The sequence below is a fragment of the Suncus etruscus genome, chromosome 13, assembly GCF_024139225.1.
Source record: "Suncus etruscus isolate mSunEtr1 chromosome 13, mSunEtr1.pri.cur, whole genome shotgun sequence".
NCBI classification, from domain to species: Eukaryota; Metazoa; Chordata; class Mammalia; order Eulipotyphla; family Soricidae; genus Suncus; species Suncus etruscus.
In genome coordinates this window covers 16823385-16841853 of record NC_064860.1, presented here as the reverse complement: position 1 = coordinate 16841853, position 18469 = coordinate 16823385, and the positions used below count along the sequence as shown (strand labels likewise).

Genomic DNA, 18469 nt, shown 5'->3' with positions numbered 1-18469 from the left:
CCCTGATCGCTTCTGCTCTGTTCCAGGGAAAAGTGGCCATATGACTGATTATTTAAGCCTGTGTTTTCCTCAGTCCTGGATTTACTGGTTGTCTGTCTCTCTTGGACAGGCCTTGCCAGGCTCATTTATCAGGAAATAACCTTGTTAGAATGTAGCCCTGCCATCTGAATGGGAAAGACATCACTTCTTATTGAGCTCCCACTGGTCTTGTTTCTGTGGGGACCTGTCTCTACTCTATGGAGTGGTGGTAGGAAAAGGGTGCCTTGCAGTTTCCTAAGCCCATGACATAAAGGACGTGGATAGAGGGCATCTCCTTCACTGCCTAGGATTTTTTGTTTTAGCCTTGGAGCAGCTTAGAAGTAACTCTTGAAATGGTTGGTTAGAAAACCCAACTCCTCCTTAAATTCTGGGGTCCCATGTTGGTACCACATGGGGATGTTTATAAAGACACAAGGCTGCTATAGAAACGCTGCTGCCAGGAGGTTGGGGTATGGAAAGAGTAAAAGATCAAGGAAGCTGGTGTGATTGGACAGGGAGTAGGGTGTTTACCTTGCATCCTGCTGATCTGGATTTGATCCTCCGCATACCATAGGGTCCTCTAAGCATCACCAAGAGTGATACCTGAGCACAGAGTAAAACAGACAAACAAAAACAGGGGAGAGGTACCCCTTCATGGTTTAGGGCAGTAATGGCTAACCTTTTTTGAGCCCAAGTGCCCAAACTGCTGCACAAAACCAAAGAATTTCTTCAAAAATGCCAGCACATCAATTAAACCTTAATAACAAGATTTTAGTGCCTAAAAGCTTACTTGTAGACCTTCCCGCATGCTAGCTGCAAAGCCTTTGCATGCCACTGGTTTGCCATCGCAGGTTTAGGGGTTATAGCAGACCTTCTGCTTTCAGCCCAACTTCCTCCCAGAGGAATTGTGGAAGAGAAGCTGGAGCCATAGTACAGGGGAAAGAGCACTTGCCTTGCATGTAGATGACCCATGTTTGATCCTTGGCATCACATATACCTAAGCATCACCAGGAGTAAACTCTGAGTATTGCTGGGTGTGGCCCAAAACAAGAACAAAAGGAACTGTGGAAGAACAAAATCAGTTCTTTCAAACCATGGAGAGGTACATTGGCATTCAGATAGCCTCAGTGGCACCTTTGTGGGCTGGAGAGTGAATTAACTTCCTCAAGTACCAGCTCGGTCTGTATTAGGCATCTTCAATTCATCCATCACTGTTTGGCCTCTTCAAAAATTTTGGGCTAATAGGGGCCAGAGAGATAGCACAGCTGTAGGCATTTGCCTTGCATGCAGCCGATCAAGGACAGACAGTGGTTCGAATCCCGGCATCCTATATGGTTCCCCCGCCATGCCTATCAGGAGCAGTTTCAGGAGCAACCCTGAACACAGCTAGGCGTGACCCCCCCAAAAAAAAACAAAAAAACTTTGGGGGGGGTGGCTAATGGTACGTGTAGCAGCTTTGTGGCACTTGTTATCCATGAGCAGTGTTGGATGAAGTCAGAGCTAGACAAAGTCTGATTCCCTGCCTTGATGGTGTTGGTGATGGTGGGGATGGTTTTCCCTGTGGCAGGGTTCCCTTCTGTGCAGCAGAGCAGGCACTTCTGATTGGGAACCATCTCTCAGCCCTGGATTCTTGGTTTTGTTTACTTATGTGTGTGTTTATGGGTTTTAGACCACACCTGGCTGCACTCAGGGTTTACTTTTAGCTCTGTGCTCAGTGACCACTCCTGGCAGTGTTCTGGGGACCATATGAAGTGTCTGTGATCAACCCAAGATTGTTCATGGGGAGGCAATTACCTTGATTACTGTTCTGTCTGTCTCTCCTTTTTTTTTTTTTTTTTTGGTTTTTTGGGCCACACCCGTTGACACTCAGAGGTTACTCCTGGCTATGCGCTCAGAAGTCGCTCCTGGCTTGGGGGACCATATGGGACGCCGGGGGATCGAACCGCGGTCCGTCCAAGGCTAGCGCAGGCAAGGCAGGCACCTTACCTCCAGCGCCACCACCCGGCCCTGTCTCTCCTTTTACTTTGGGTGTGGGGCCAATACCTGGTGGTGCTCAGGGCTTTACTCCTGGTGGGCTTGGGGGTGGAGAACAGACCTTTATATTTATTTTTTAATGAAACTTTTATTTTTAAAAAGTATATTTTTTGAGAATCTGTCAAAGCTATACTTTCTTAAAAAACAAAACTGGTAATTGAATTCAGGACTTTATACATGCAACGCATGTGTTCTAACACTGAGCTACATTTCCCAACAAAGTTCTACTTTTGGGAGGTGGTATGTATTTGGGACACACCCAACTATGCTCAGGGACCACTCCTGGTTATGCTCTTGTGGCCATGTGGTTATGCTCTTGTGCTTTCCAGGAGTCTAACCAGTGTTGCTGCATGCTAGGCAAGCCCCTTAAACCTTGTACTATCTCTATGTCCCAAGCTATGATTTCTTGTGTGTGTGTGTGTGTGTGTGTGTGTGTGTATGTGTGTATGTGTCTGTGTGTCTGTGTTTGTATGTAGAAGGCACATTTGGGTGTGCCCAGACCTTAGTCTTAACTCAAGGATCACTCCTGCTGGTGCCCAGGGACTGAATGGGATACTGGAGATCAAACCTGGGTCCAATAATACATGCAAGGCAAATGCCTTGCCCATTGTCCTATAGTTTCAGCCCCTCCCTCAGCTCTGCTTGCTTAGAGTCAGCAGATAGAGGGCTTCAGCTTTGTCTCTGGGTGGGCCTTGTGATGAAGGTAGTACAAGGTTCCCACGAGTATGGTCTCTCTCTGTAGGTTCCCATCTTGAGTAAGAAGGAGGATGTGTTTGCCTACCTAGCTAAGTACTCGGTGCCAATGTTGCGAGCCACGTGGCTCATCAAGATGACCTGCGCCTACTACTCCGCTGTTTCTGAAGCGAAGCTCAAGAAGCGCCAGACCACCGATCCCAACCTGGGTGAGTACATCTTGGGCCTCTTCTGTGAGGAATTGTCGCCTGCCGGGTGCCCTGACTCAGTATCCCTGACTCCGTGAGTATCCTCCCTCATGGAGGTGGGACTGTTGTTTCTCCCACCCCAGCTTGAGGCAGGGTTCCGTTTATACTCATCTCATCCTGCACTCCTGATGCAGATGGCTTCAAGTTTCTGGCGGTGACTTGCCCAGTCCTTTGGATCAGACATCCTGTCTCTGGCTGTCATGGTGTTCTTATTCTCTGGTGTTCAGGCCCTCCAGCCCCTGCTTCCAGACCTCCCCTTCTCTGTGTTTCTTCCTCCCTACACTCTTCCATGCTGCTCCTCTCTGTTCTCTGCTGTGTCCTGCCATATCTTTCCCAGCAGCCTCTGTGAGTGATGCTCTCTTGAATGAGCTGCAGGGAGGCGACGCAGTGACTCCTGGAGGCTCGTGCCCGCACTGCTGCTGCCCACCAGATGTCCTTGCAGAGAGGGCTGATTCTCCTCTTCCCTTCCCACTATTACTGCTGCTGTGATGCTTGCTTGGAGGAAGTGGGTGTTCTACAGGCCAGTTGTGGGGCTCGCTGTGGGTCACGTGTTGGCAGGTCTGTGGGCTACACCCCCTGGCAAAGCTGTCTGGTTTTTTGGTTTATTTGTTTTTTTTGGGGGGGCCAGATCTAGCAGTGCTCAGATTTGGTGGTTCTGCACTCAGGGATCACTCCTGCTGGGCTTGGGGGACCCCATGACATGCTGAGAATCTAACCTGGGTTGACTATGTGCAAGGAAAGTGCCTTGCCTGCTGTGCAGTTGCCCAAACCCAGAGCCATAGTTGGCGCATACCTTTACTTGTCATACGTGTCTGTTTGCCTGCCTGTGTGTGTATCCCAGGGTACATTCCTCTTTACTTGCTCCAGGCACACATCATGGTTTGGATCCTTGCTTACTTGTTTTATACACACACAGGCCCGTGTGCATAAATACATTGAAACTTGCTCTGTGTCTGTCACAGTCTGAAACTGAAACCAGTTTGGTTTCTTTTGGGAACTGAATGCATAGGCAGGTGCCCCTCTCACCCTGGACAATGGTACCAAAGTGAAAGAGTGGGGAATAAAGATCCTCCACGTAGACAATTGTGGGAGAAACTGAAATTCAGAGCCAGGGTCCAGCTGCCACCTTTGCTTTCAGTCTCATTTCTAGTGTGTCAACAGTAACAAGCACAAATGGACCTCAGAAGACCCTGGATTGCATCACCTGGGTCTGTCGATGTCTGAAGAGGAGATGGGGAAGAAAGTACCTTGGGCAACCTTGGCGGCTCAGTGCCCATTCCACAGTGCTCACTCCCTCTGCTTTGGGCTTCATTTGTTCATCAGCATATCTTTCCCTGTTTATCATTTCACGGAAACCAAAGAGAGGCACATGCCCTCCTTCTTCCTGTGCTTGTTGCAGTGACTGAGGATGGAGGTGGTGCCATTCTCCTCTGGACTCTGCCCTCCTGATGCAGTGCTCATGCAGCTTTCTGCTTGGCAGGGGTTGCTGTCAAACTTACCTGCCTGGGTCCGGGAGGAGGCTTCACTCTATTGAGGCCCCAGGGGTCACCACACCAGAGATCCCTGATCTCTCTCAGTTCATGTGGGCAACATGGGAAATCTAGCTGGCATCTTCACACTTGCCCAGCAGGAAGCTCTGCTGGCCCTGGCCTGGCACTTTCTTTTTAGCACTCAAGAATTAATTCTTTAAACAATTATTTTTTTGGGGGGTGGCCACACCCAGGGGGTTTATTCCTGACTCTGCATTCAGGAGAACTCGGGGGACCATATGGGATGGTAGAGCTCGAACCTGGGTCAGCTGCATGCAAGGCAAGTACTTTCCATGCTTTACTGTAGCTTTGGCATTTAATGAATTAATTCTTTTTTTTTTTTAATTTGGTTTCTTGTTTTTTGGCCACACCTAGTGATGCTTAGGGGTTACTCCTGGCTCCACAATCAGAAATAGCTCCTGGCAGGCTCAGGGGACCCTATGAGATGTGGGGGATCAAACTCTGGTCCATCTTGGGTCAACAGCATGCAATGCAAATGCCCTACTATTGTACTATCATTCTGGTCTAATTAATTCTTGATACAGAGTTTTCCAGTGCTGACTGAGGTAGATGAATGCATTTTTGTTTCAAATAGATTCCCCCCCCCCATTTCCTTTTAGAAGTTTCCTTCAGAGCATATATGTATGTAATGTGTAGTTCTTTTATTGTAGAACGCTTTATAATGGTGTTATTTTATTTTAAATAGATTACTTGTATTTGGGTTAGGGAACAAAGTTTCTTTGAAAACTTCTGGTTTTTGTTGTATTTATCTTTTTTTATATTAATAATTTTTATTTTGACCAAAGTGGATTACAAATACAGTAGTATTTCATAGTGACATTGTGACATTGAATCGGGGGCATTCCCACCACCAATGCTGTCCTCCCTCCATCCCTGTTCCCAGCCTGCATCCCATATCGCCCCTCCTTTGCCTCCTGGGCTGCCAGTACAAGTGGTCCCTTCTATGTCTAGCCTGTTGTAGATTGGGTATCGTTTCTGTTGTAGTTGGCTTTGGTGTTCAAGTCTGATCATTTTTTATTTCTACTCAATATTCATATGACTGTTTGGTCTTGATGGCCTCCATTATTTCCCCCTCAATTGGAGAGGCAGAACAAGATGGCTCAAGTTATGTATTTCTGTTTGAAGGTAAGAGGAAAAAAGAAAAAAAAAAAAAGAAAAAAAAAAGGTAAAAAAAAAAAAGGAAGAGAAAAGAAAAGAAAAAAGGAAGGGCAAAAATTCAAATGAGAAAAAAAAAGCAGTTCTTATTTAATATGTGGACTGCAGAAGGTTTTAGAGTAGGTCTAAAACACGATTTCTGGGGCCGGGCGGTGGCGCTGGAGGTAAGGTGCCTGCCTTGCCTGCGCTAGCCTAGGATGGACCGCGGTTCGATCCCCCCCGGTGTCCCATATGGTCCCCCAAGAAGCCAGGAGCAACTTCTGAGCGCATAGCCAGGAGTAACCCCTGAGCGGCACAGGTGTGGCCCAAAAACCAAAAAAAAAAACAAAAAAAAAAAAAAACACGATTTCTTACTGTTTCTCTCCTGAGCCCAGATGCCTACTTCCTAGTTGCTGACTGGGCCCTCTGCATAGTGACTGATCATGGCCAGAAGGCCATGAAACTAAGGTGTTTCTTTTCCACCTTCTCTAACTGTGCCATCCCCAGACTCCTGTGTGTGGCGCATGTTGTGGTGGATAAGGCTCAGGCCCCACCATCAGTCTAGCCCTTTATCTTACCGCACAGCTCTATTTTCAGACCCTTTGCCATCCTGTCGGCCTCCTTCCTAAACACCGCCCAGATCTGATGAGCACAGTGACTGCCTTCTGCACCCACGTCTCTGGCCCAAACTGCCTTTGCTTTTATTCTCAGGGTCTCTGGCCACCTTATTTCTATTCTTGCTCCTTTAACACACATATGCAGCCAGAATAAACCTGTTTGGACATGTTCACCACTAGTCCATGCTCAGCATCCTCATCTGACTGCTTCTTATTCAGACATGATTGTGGTCCCATCTGCACACAAGTGGCCTCCTGGACTTGTGATACCCCAGCCAGGGCCTCACCTGCTTACATACATGGCCTTAGGGCCTCCATCTCCTACCATGTGCCTATGAAAATCACTCACTCACCCCCACCATCTGCATTAACTTAGCACTGGCTCCCAGATGCTGCCTCCTTCGACTCCAGCAAACACCATCTCTTAGCTTATGCTCCATTCTGTATCTTACTTGGCTTTTATTTTTATTTTATTTTATTTTATTATTATTATTATTTTTTTTTGGTTTTGGGGTCACACCTGGCAGCGCTCAGGGGTTACTCCTGGCTTTACTTAGAAATCGTTCCTGGCAGGCTTGGGGGACCATATGGGATGCCGGGATTTGAACCACCGACTTTTTGCATGCAAGGCAAATGCCTTACCTCCATGCTATTTCTCCGGCTCCTGGTTTTTATTTTAGACACCGTGGTTTACATTACTGTTAATGGCATAACAGAAGTAGCACCACACCTTCCCTCAGTGTCTGCTTCCCTGCACCATGATCCCTTTGAGTTTCTCTCCTAATCTTGTCCTCCCCTTCATCAACACTTCCCCTGTGGTATATACTTCCTCTGAAGACCAATTTACACTTTCTGTTGCCTTTGAGTATTTGTTATACCCCTACTTTGTTTCTTTATGACTCACATATGAGGGTTATTATTCTGTGTCTCACCCTCTCCTAACTAACTTTACCCAGCATAGTGCTCTCTAGATCCATCCATTAGCAGCGAATCACACGATTTCTTCTTTTCTCAGAGCTGAGTAGTATTCCACTGTGTCTGTAGCTTCTTTATCCACTCATCTGTTCATGGACAGTTGGGTCATTTCCAGATTTTGGCTATTGAGAATAGAGCTGTAATAAATATATGACTGCAGATGTCTTTTCTGAATAGTTTTTTGGCCTTTGGAGTAGATGCCAAGAAGTGAAATTACTAGGTCATAGAATCTAAGTTCATTTTATTGAGATGGATTATATTCCAAAAATCTGCACCAATTGGCATTCCTACCAGCAGTAAATGAAGTCCCCCCACCACCAGTTATGTCACAGCTATGTCAACTTTGCTTTTTTTGTTTGTTTTTGGGGGGGGGCACATACAGTTACGCTCAGGGGTTACTCCTGGCTATGCGCTCAGAAATCACTCCTGGCTTGGGGGACCATATGGAATGCAGTGGATTGAACCAGGGTTCATCCTGGATTGATCGCATGCAAGGCAAACACCCTACCGCTGTGCTATCGCTCTGGCCCCAACTCTGCTTATTTTTGCTTTTTGTAACATGTACTAGTCTCACTAGTGAGAGGTGATAGCTCATTATTTTCATTTCCCTGATGGTTAAGAGGTACAGAGTATTTTTTCATATACCTTTTGGCCATCTATATGTCTTCTTTGAAGAAGTTTCTTTTTATCTCTTTTCCCCTTTTTTCTGATGGGGTTGGTTGTTTTATCTTGTAAAGTCATATCAGTGCTTTATATGTTTTAGATATTAATATTTTATCAGCCGAATGGTAGAGAGATACTCTCCCTATATTTATCCCAGGAGTTTTCTTTATTTGTTTTTGGATTATACCTGGAAGTGCTCAGGGGTTTCTCCTGGCCCTACACTGAGGAATTACTCTTAGTGGTGCTAAGGGACTGTATTGGATACTAGGAGTCGAATCCAGGTCAGCTGTGTGCAAGGCAAGTGCTCTACTCACTGTGCTATTGCTTCAGTTCCACAAGGTATTTTTTATTCTGGTCTTCTTTATATTATTCTTTTTAATATTCTTCTTAATATTCTTTATATTCTTTTTTCTGGTCTTTATTTTTGCTTACATTTTGGCTTGTTTTATCACTGGCATTGAATCACTGAAGGTATCTCTAACTTCAGTGCATGGAGTGTTTTACTATATAATTTATGGGTGCAGGTTTGATATCAAGATCTTTAATCCATTTTTTTGTCACTTTCATACATGGTGTTAAGTTAGAATCTGATTTTATTTTATGTTACTTTTTGCTTAGAACTCATCAGTTTTCCCAACCCCATATGTTGAAAAGGCTTTCCTTGGTCCATTTCTTACTTTTTTGCTTTAATTAAAGATCTTGATATTAGACCTGAGTCAGAAATGGTGTCATTCATACCATATTGGGGGGACCTAGGATGCTTCCTGCCCACTTAAGGTGCTCAGAGTAATTAGGCACATCTATTTTGGCTTCTGCACCTGAAAATGAAATCAGCCCCTAGCAGTGACTCCTCAGCTTCTGGCATCCCAGCTGTGCCAGAGTGACTACAATGTCTTGTTCCTCCAACCCCCATGTACCCTGGTTTGTACCCAGGTTTTTATCCTGAGTATGGTTTCAGCACTCACTAATGGGCATAGGCACAGGAAGGATTCTGCCAAGTACGAGTTGTAAGATAGCTTTGGAACAACCCACCCTCCCTCTATCACTCGGGGAGAAGAATCAGTTGCTGTGTCAACATTCAATTCTCACTCTCCCTGTCTATCTTGCTCCTGGCAATGCTCAAGAGCATTACTTATTCCTGGCTCTGTGCTCAGGGATCACTCCTAGCAGGGCTTAGGAGACACCATATGGGATGCTGAGGATCCAATATGGTTTGGTTGCATGCAAGGCAGGTGCCCTACCTGCTGTCCTGTCTCTCTTGCCCTGCACCTTTGTTTTGGGCATGTGTATGTGGTTTACTCTATCAACTCTCTTGTAGAGAGCACTTGGTTTCAAATAGCTCTGCTGTTTCTTCTGTCCCAGTGCCCCTCAACTTGCTGCTTTGCCATCAACAATGCATTCAGCTTTTTAAAAGCAGATTACCCAGTGCTCTGGGGAGTGCTTGGCTGTGCAGACACAGGCCTTCCTGTTGCAAGTTTCACACACCGAGCCAGCACACATGACTGTGCGTGGTGTTGGATTGAGTTGCACACAATTCAGCAGACGAACTGACAATAATAGGTCCCATGTTCTGGCCTTGCTGGCAGAAATCAGCGTTTGGCACATTTGGGGCCAGATTGACTGCCGAGCGGCTCCCTTTCTGGCAACGGTTTTATGGCTTCCTTTGTCTCGATGCTTCTTCTTCAGATCTGTAAACTGTTTTCAGTCTAAATGGCCTGTAATCCTGGGTAATCGAAACATATGTTTTATTTCCTCTCCTTGCGCTGAGTTTTGGAATGGAGCTGTAAAGCTCTTCTGTGATTGTCAAGAATTCTTCTTCTGAAGGTTAGGAGAACCGGCCATACCAGAGGGAGCCTGGGAGATCCCGGCCGTCCTGTCACAGACAGTCCCAGATCTGAAATGTCCAGGCTGGGATTGACTGCAAGGACACTCCAATGGATTCCATACCTCAGAGTGAGAAGAGAGATTGTCACAGAATTTCAAGAAGCTTCAAGAAATAGTTGGACAAATTGTAACAAAATCTTTACGGCGCAATGATCCCCCCCCCTTCTTTGTTTTAGTTTTATTTGTTACAAAAAGCTGCATTGAGTGGTTGTGGGGTTTAGTTTTGCTCTTGTTTTGTTTTGGGGCCACACTTGACATTGCTTGAGGTTTGTTCCTCTTTCTGTGCTCTTGTGAGGCTCAGGGATCATATGTGGTGCTGGGGATTAAATAGGGGTGAGCCGCTTGCAAGGCAAGTACCTTAACCCCTGCACATTGAAGATTGTATAATCAGGTCCAGAGAGATAGTACAGTGAGGAGGGTGCTTGCCTTGCTAGTGGCAGGCCCTAATTTGATCTCTGATTTCTCATACAGTGCCCTCCAAGTACTTCCAGGAGCAATTTCTGAAGGCAGAGTCAGTAGAAATATTTGCCTGTTGTGGGCCAAAAAATAAAAAAAAAGAACCCAACAACAATCAGAGAAGAGGCTTTCAAAGGGAACAGGTGAGGTGTGCTGAGTTGGAGCACACAGATTCGTGCTCCAGATAGAACGGGAAGTTGAGGACCGGAGAGAAGGCTGAATTTAGCAGATACTTTTTTCTGAGGCATGACGTGACCTCTGGGTATGTTCTATAAGTAGGAAGCCCTGGAAAATTGCAAAACCTTCTTTTTACCTTCTTGTTTATGGGGGTTGGATGAATCCTCCACAGTGGGTTTTAGACATACAGACTGGAAGATCAAGGCTCAGGCAAGCCCTTTCCTCTCATGCTGTTCTTCTTTGCTGGCTCCACTGCCCCTTCTTGTCCCAATCTTTCTGCCATGCCATGAGAAATAAAGCTATCACTTTATTAGGTGGCTGTGCAGTGGTGAGATGCGGACCAAACATCCCTGTGCTTCAGGATGCCCTGAAGGTTGCTCTACTGTGTGGGGCTGACAGCATCGTTCACAGCCTGTCTGTCGAAGGCCTTGTGCTGTGCAGGAAATGCTGTCAGATTGGGAGAGAGGCCCAGACACAAGGAAGTATTTGCTGTTGGTTTCGTGTCACCATGTTCACAGTTGCTGGGGCTAGGGGGTGCACACAGCTCCTGAGACAGTGCTCTTCTTCTGCGGTGTGGTGCTGCTCAGGCATACTCTGGTTTCTGCACCTGTTGGGGGTTGTACCCCTTCACTGTGGGGGCTCACATGTGCTTTAGGCTGTGACACTCGCCTCTGAGTCATGGCACTGGGAGGGGGGAGAGAGAGCAGGAGAGAGAGAGGGAGGGAGAGGAAGAGGGAGGGAGGGAGGAAGAGGAGAGGGAGGGGGAGGGAGAAAAGGGGGAGAGGGGAGGAGAGAAGAGGGGAGAAGGGAAGGGAGAGAGGGGAGAGAGAGGAGAGAGGAGAGAGGGGAGAGGAGAGAGAGAAAATAATCTACCAGGCCAGTTGGTAACTCGTAAGCTACCATGTTGTGTCTAGAAGGGGGGGAGAGAGAGAGAAAGAGAGACAGAGAGAGAGACAGAGAGAGAAAGACAGAGAGAGAGAGGGAGGGAGGGAGAGGGAAGGAGATAGAGAGGGAGAGAGAAGGAGGGAGGAAGAGGGAGGGGAGGGGGGAGAGGAGGGGAGAGGGGAGGGGAGAGAGGAGAGAGAAAATAAGCTACCAGGCCAGTTGTGTCTAGAGAGGAGAGAGAGAGAGAGAGAGAGAGAGAGAGGAGAGGAGAGGAGAGAGAAGAGAGAGAGAGAGAGAGAGAGAGAGAGAGAGAGAGAGAGAGAGAGAGAGAGAGAGATGAGAGAGGGGAGAGAGAGGGGAGAGAGAGAGAGAGAGAGAGAGAGAGAGAGAGAAAGGAGGAGGAGGAGGAGGAGGGGGAGAGAGAGAGAGAGAGAGAGAGAGGGAGAGAGAGGGAGGGAGGGAGGGAGAGGGAGGGAGGGAGAGGGAGAAGAAGAGGGAGAAGGAGAGGGAGAGAGGGGGAGAGGAGGGAGGGAAAGAGAGAGAGAGAGAGAGCAACAAGGCCAGTTGGTAACTTATAAGCTACCATGTTGTGTCCAGACCAGCATTTTTCCATTTGATGTTTCTTAAAACAATTGCCCTTCCAAGTGTCCTGCGTTTGTGACCAGTGACTGACATGTCCTGGGGAGGTGACAATTGACATTGTAACCCCTGAGTTAAGTAAGTACTCAACCAAGACTGAAGACAGGGTTGCTTCTGTTAACTAGGAACCCAAATGGCCTCGAGCTTGTAGCCATATTCCCCACCATGATGATGCTCTATCCTGCTTATCTGTTTGTGGATACCTGCTCTAGGTGGATGTGCTCCCCATTTTAGAAGGCTTTGAAAAGCAATAATCAAGGCTGCATGACTTGGGTCTGAGACTCTGTGCAGCTGTTGGCTAATAAAACCCTCAGAAATTATGAAACTTTTCCAGGACTTTTTAATCTCTCTGTGTAACCCCATAACAATACTGAGCCTCCAACTCCTGGCCTTACCACACAAGCAGCTGCTATAGCCACTGGGCCAGCCCCTAGTGCTGGATGTTTATTGCTGCTATTGTGAGTATCACACTTGTTTTATTGGGGAGATCTGTGCCTCAGGGGAGCAATGCCCAGGGCCCTGGGATGCTGGGAAGCAAGCTTGAGCTAAACTACAAGCCTCAGCATCCCTCTGTCCTGCTGTCAAGATCTGAGAAACAATATTATTGGGGTCCTGGCATTCATGTTCATGAGGCTCTTCTGTCTTGCCAGACCATTTCCTTAGCCCTAATGCTGTGTTTCTGGGGTACAGGCTGTTCAGCCTTCCTGAGGGGTAGCATTAGCAGGGTAGACCTGCTCAGAGCCATGAGGTATCTGACGGGGCAGTTGACCTGATGAGGGAATCAGCCAGTTTGTGGCAACACTCACCCTTGCCCACCTTCTATTGCTCTGAGCCCCTTCCATAGCCTTTGAGGAAACCCCAACTTTCTGCTTCCTGTCTTCAAAATTCTATGTCTCACTATACTGTTTAATTGTTCTTACTCTGTGGGGCTCAGGGCATGTAGGCCAGCCCCTGTGGGCAGTCCCATCTCTCTCCAGGCTCTCATCCTCTCTGGGCCCTGCTGTCTGCCGATGGCATTGGAATCAGGGTGCTGAGACCTCTGCCATTTCTTTCCTGTTTGGTTGGTGGAAGTGTGTGTGTTCCTTGAGGCTCTATTTTTGGGTACTTGGTAAATGGGATGCCCCACTCCCATTTTACAGATGAGAAAAGCACAATATGGGTTTTATGTTGGTTGGTGAGGAGTAGGGCAGGCATTGCCTTTGATGGCAATCAGCATGGTGGTTCATAAAGTGACCCCTTGGACGGTGGAGAAGAAAGTAGGGACTGACAATAATGGACACATGGGTTGTGGGTGTTCTGGGCACAGAGGGTGAAGAAATCCCTGATACTGTGGGGTATGGGTGTCCTGGGCACTATGTGACGCCCCTGGAAGTACATTTCTATTCACATTTCTAGGAGCCCCACATTGTGTTGTGTATAGAGTCCCCTGACCTGGCAGTGGTGCTGCAGAGAAATGACCATTGGGGTATGTTTTTTGGATGTGCCATGCATTGCTGGGGAACTGAGGCTCCTACATGCAGAGTCAGGCTTATCTCTCTGGCCCAAGTGTCCACCTACATGCCACGATTGGAGCCTGAACCACTGGCAGAGCAGGATGGGGGGTCTTGCAGGGGAGATTTGGGAAAAGTTCCCTCAAGACCCTTTATATGCTTCTCCCTCTGCTCCAGTTCTGCTTTATAAACTTGAGATCAGTGATAGTAAACCATTTTTGTTTTTGTTTTGGGGTTACTCCAGTGCTGCCCAGGGCTCAGTTCTGCTCTGCATGCAGACATCACTTCCAGTGGAGTTCAGTGGATTGTACAGGGTGCTGGGATCAAACGTGGATCAGTCACATGCAACTCTCTACCCTTTGTCTTTCTCCCTCCTTGAAATTTTTTTGTTTGGGGGTCACACTTGGTAGTACTTGGGTGCTCTTGTAAGAATCAGGTTGTGCCATGCCGCAGATCAATCCAGGCCCTCCCACATACAGTGTGTGTTCCAGTCCTGATGAAGCAGAACCCTTCATGGTCCTGGTGAGCTGAGTATGTTCTGAGGCCATCAGAGACACCTTTGGATGCTGTAAAAATTGTCACTTTTATTATCCTGCTTGTTGCATGGACCCCTACACTTTGTACTCTGACCTCCTGACCTGGAGGAAGCTGGCATCAGTAGCATAACTCAGATATTGGGTGAGGGGCCAGAGAGATAACACAGTGATAGGACGTTTGCCTTGTATGCAGCTGAACCAGGAGGGACCTGGTTCAATTCCTGCCTCCCATCTGATTCCCCAGCCTACTAGGGACAATTTCTGAGTGCAGAGCCAGGAGTAACCCCTGAGCACTGCTGGTTGTGGCCCCAAAACCAATCAATCAATCAATAGTAAATGAAGTTTAAAAAGAAGTTTAAGAAGCTGTCAGGGATCAGTGGCTACAGGACTTTGGGGTGGCCATGACAGGAACACTGGGGTGTAGCTGAACCCCATGAAGCTGAGAGAGCCAGAAGGGAACGGAAACTGCTAGTGAGAATGAACAGGTCTAATTCTGGCTGGGAGTCGTTGGGTCTTTGATAAGGTCCTAGCGACAAGCCAAATCCCAGGCAGATCTGTCACTTTGCGGGTCGAATGACAAGCAAGTGGGGGAGGTCTCTGTTTATCCTGCTTCCTCTGCTGCTCCTGCGGTCCCTTGGGGGTGTGGGGCCGAGACCCATGAGGGATTTTCCTTGGTTGTTGGTACTCTGCGCACCCTTCTTATCTTCCACCGAAATACAGAGAAGGAACTGTTTGCCTCCTGGTGCCATGGGTCAGTAGTTTTTGACATGGTTACCGAGCCATTGGCACAGCAAAAATAAACCTTGCACAGCTGTCACAGACTTTCTGGCCTCTTATCAGCGCCACCAGCTTGTCTTCAGTTTGCCGCCTGCAACAAAATGATGGGAACTTTTATTGACTGGGGACAGACTTGCTTCGGTTCAGGATGGCCACCTCTCCGTGCTCATGGTTCCGAAGGGCGACACCTGTTGGTGACGGAAAGAAGCCCAAGATGGCACCAAGTGCTAGGGCAGGGGTGGGATGAAGGTGGAGGATAATTCTGTGCCCCCTCCCCATGCTACTCCTGGGTGAACCTTGATCTGTCTGGAGGTCACTTGACTGCAGACCCTCTCCGTGCCTGTAATAAATGACATGGAGTGAAATGCTGAATTCTTTTCCTTTGGTCACTGATTTTCCAGACTGAGTTGTACTTTGGGGGGGGACTCATTGTGATGGTTCTTTTGGTTCAGTGTTTGATGACTATTATATGTTGTGGGGGTATACAGGCTGTTTCCAACTTACCCTTCCTTCACCCTCTGTGCCCAGGACACCCACAACCCATCTGGCCAGGAACCCCATTATTGTCAGTTCCTTCTTTCTTCTCCACTGTCCAAGGGGTCACTTTATGAACCACCATAAAGTGGTTTACTTCACACTGGAGAGTTTTCATTCGTGTCTTTACTCGTCTGTTTACAATGTTTTTCTTACATGAACAAATGGTCTTTATTTTGTTTGAGTGGGGGCCACACCCAGCAATGCTCAGTGTTTACTTCTGGCACCACACTCAGGAATCCACCCTTAGTGGTGTTCTGGGGGCCATATGGGAAGTTGGGGATCAAACCTGGGTTGGCTGAGTGCAAGGCAAATGCCCTTCCCTGCTGTACTGTTTCTTCAACCCTGACAGAATCTTTATTTTTGAAGTAAAGTAGTTTTATTTTAGGGAATGCGAGGAAGAAGAGAGGACGGGCTAGAGAGAGAATGAGCGCTTCTCCCTCAGAGGGGAGCTGCTCCACATATAAAGAAGGAGCCCCATAGATGAGAGCAAGGAACCACTCTTCCTAGGCTGAGATGTGGGTGGCCCAGAAAGGAGATGCACCTCAAATGATTTTTAGTAACAAGCCCAGGTTGCTGCTCATTTCCCTGCTGCAGACGCATGGAAGTGTGAATGCAGCTGCTAAGGGTGAGGTTGGAATTGCTGGAGTAAGGATTGGGGAGAGAACCAGACTGCTTCAGAGGGTCAGTTGTGAGGGCAGGAGCAGGAGTTTAGCTCTTTCTCGGGAGCAGGCTGAGAAACAACACAGCAGCATCTGCCCTGTATCCTTCCATCCGTTATCCCCCGTCAGAGAGCCCATCTCTGACACATACAGTGGGGGTCTCCTGCGAGCCTTCTAAGAGTTGTGTACGTCTGCCTCACATGTACATCACAGGCACCTTTGCTGCAATGTGCCCAGCATGTTCAAATTCAGGAAGACCCTCTTTCCGGCCGCCAAGAAAAGCAGGAGCTTTTCTTTCTGTGGTTTACACTGCATGGTGAATTCCACAATGGGTTGAAACTTGTTTCAGTTTAAAATGATGTTTGACCTGCAGGGCCCTTGTCTAAAGTGTCATATTCCCTACAAAATCCCCAGGAGAAAAGTCTCAAATTCTTGGGAAGCTGTGTAGGGGCTGGTGGTCAGGGACCTTGTGTCGGGATACAGGGATGCAATGTTCGTCACCCCACTGGGGCAATGGGCCCGATCCCACCAGTGGTTCAGAACTCATCTCTGGTCTCTGGGGGTCAGATGGAATGCTTTGGAGAAGTGGATTGCTGGGATCATACCATAGGTCAGCCTGTCCCATGTAATGTAGAGTGCTTTTAAGCTTACTTGGTTCAATTGCTTTCTTTCTTTCTTTCTTTCTTTCTTTTCTTTCTTTCTCTTCTTTCTTTCTTTCTTTCTTTCTTTCTTTCTTTCTTTCTTTCTTTCTTTCTTTCTTTCTATCTTTCTTTCTTTCTTTCTTTCTTTCTTTCTTTCTTTCTTTCTTTCTTTCTTTCTCTTTCTTCTTCTTCTTCATCTTCTTTCTTCTTTCTTCTCTCTCTCTCTTTCTTTCTTACTTTCTTTCTTTCTTTCTTTCTTTCTTTCTTTCTTTCTTTCTTTCTTTCTTTCTTTCTTTCTTTCTTTCTTTCTTTCTTTCTTCTTTCTTTCTTTCTTTCTTTCTCTTCTTTCTTTCTTTCTTCTTCTTTCTTTCTTTCTTTCTATTTCTCTTTCTTTCTTTTTCTCTCTTTCTTTCTTCTTTTTCTCTTTCTTTCTTTCTTTCTCTTTCTTTCTTTCTTTCTCACTTTTTTCTTTCTTTCTTTCTTAATTTCCTTCTTTCTTTCTTTCTTTCTCTCTCTTTCTCTCTCTCTTTCTTTCTTTTTGTTTTGTTTCTTTATTTTTGGTTGGTGCTCTGGACTTAGGCTGACTCTTTACTAAGGGATCACTTCTAGGAGGGTTGAGGGATGATACAAGGTGTCAGGGATCCAGCTATATGTACGGGTTGGCTACCTTTATGAGGGGAAAAATGCTTGCCCAGGGATAAACAGGACACACATCCCAGGGACAGGGGAAGCTCTGAGAGGAGACACTGCCCCTGCCATCACTCCCCTAGGTCTTCTGGCCCAATGTACTCCTGCATTCCCTCCTCTCTTCCTGGCCCTCTGGGTACTGATGACCCATGACCATTAGGGGCACCTTGGCCTGTCCCCTTCCCACCCCAGTGCAGCTGCTGTCCCTCTCCAGATCATCTGCAGTCCTGGAGAAGAGCTTTACTGACCACTTTCTACACCTTCAGAGAGGCCAGACAGTCCCCCGCAGTTCCAGACAGACACTGTCCCACCTGACTGATCTGTGTCCAACCATTTTGTCTTTCTATGCAGCTGCTTCCTCCCTCTGATCTGTTCCAGCAAGATCAGATCCTGACTCCCTCCCTGCCTCCTTCATCTCTTCCTCCCTTCCTTCCTCACCTCTTCCTTCCTCTTTCTCTTCTTCCTCCTCCTTCCCTCCTTCATCTCGCCTTTTTCTCATCTCTCCCTTTTCCCTTCACCTTTTTTTAAAATTATCTTTATTTAAACACCATGTTAACAAATATGATTATAGTTGTATGATTACAGTCATGTAAAGAACACCCCCCTTCACCAGTGCAATATTCCCACCACCAATTTCCCAGATCTCCCTCCTCCTCACCCCACCCACACCTGTACTCGAGACAGGCTTTCTACTTCCCTCATTCATTCACATTGTTATGATAGTTTTCAATATAGTTATTTCTCTAACTGTACTCACCACTTTTTGTGGTGAGCTTCAAATTTTGAACTAGTCCTTCAAGCCCTCAACTCTGGGAATTGTTTCAATGTCTTTATTTTTTCTTAAAACCCATAGATGAATGATACTATTCTGTGTGTCTCTCTCTTCCTTTGACTAATTTCACTCAGCATAATAGATTCCATATACATTCATGTATAGGAAAATGTCATGACTTCATCTCTCCTGACGGCTACACAATATTCCATTGTGTATATGTACCACTGTACCACTCATCTGTTGAAGGGCATCTTGGTTGTTTCCAGAGTCTGGCTATTGTAAATAGTGCTGCAATGAATATAGGTGTGAGGAAGGGATTTTTGTATTGTATTTTTGTGTTCCTCGGGTATATTCCTAGGAGTGGTGTAGCTGGATCGTATGGGAGCTCAATTTC

At 46.9% G+C, this 18469-nt stretch overlaps 1 protein-coding gene across 1 annotated transcript in view; it reads left to right on the top strand.

The window, feature by feature from the left end:
- MED12L (mediator complex subunit 12L) overlaps nt 1-18469 on the top strand; it is a 294127-nt gene that overhangs the window by 47766 nt on the left and 227892 nt on the right. Inside the window, 1 exon segment of the mRNA XM_049785377.1 lies at nt 2795-2954. Within this exon segment, the coding sequence (XP_049641334.1) occupies nt 2795-2954 (160 nt within the window).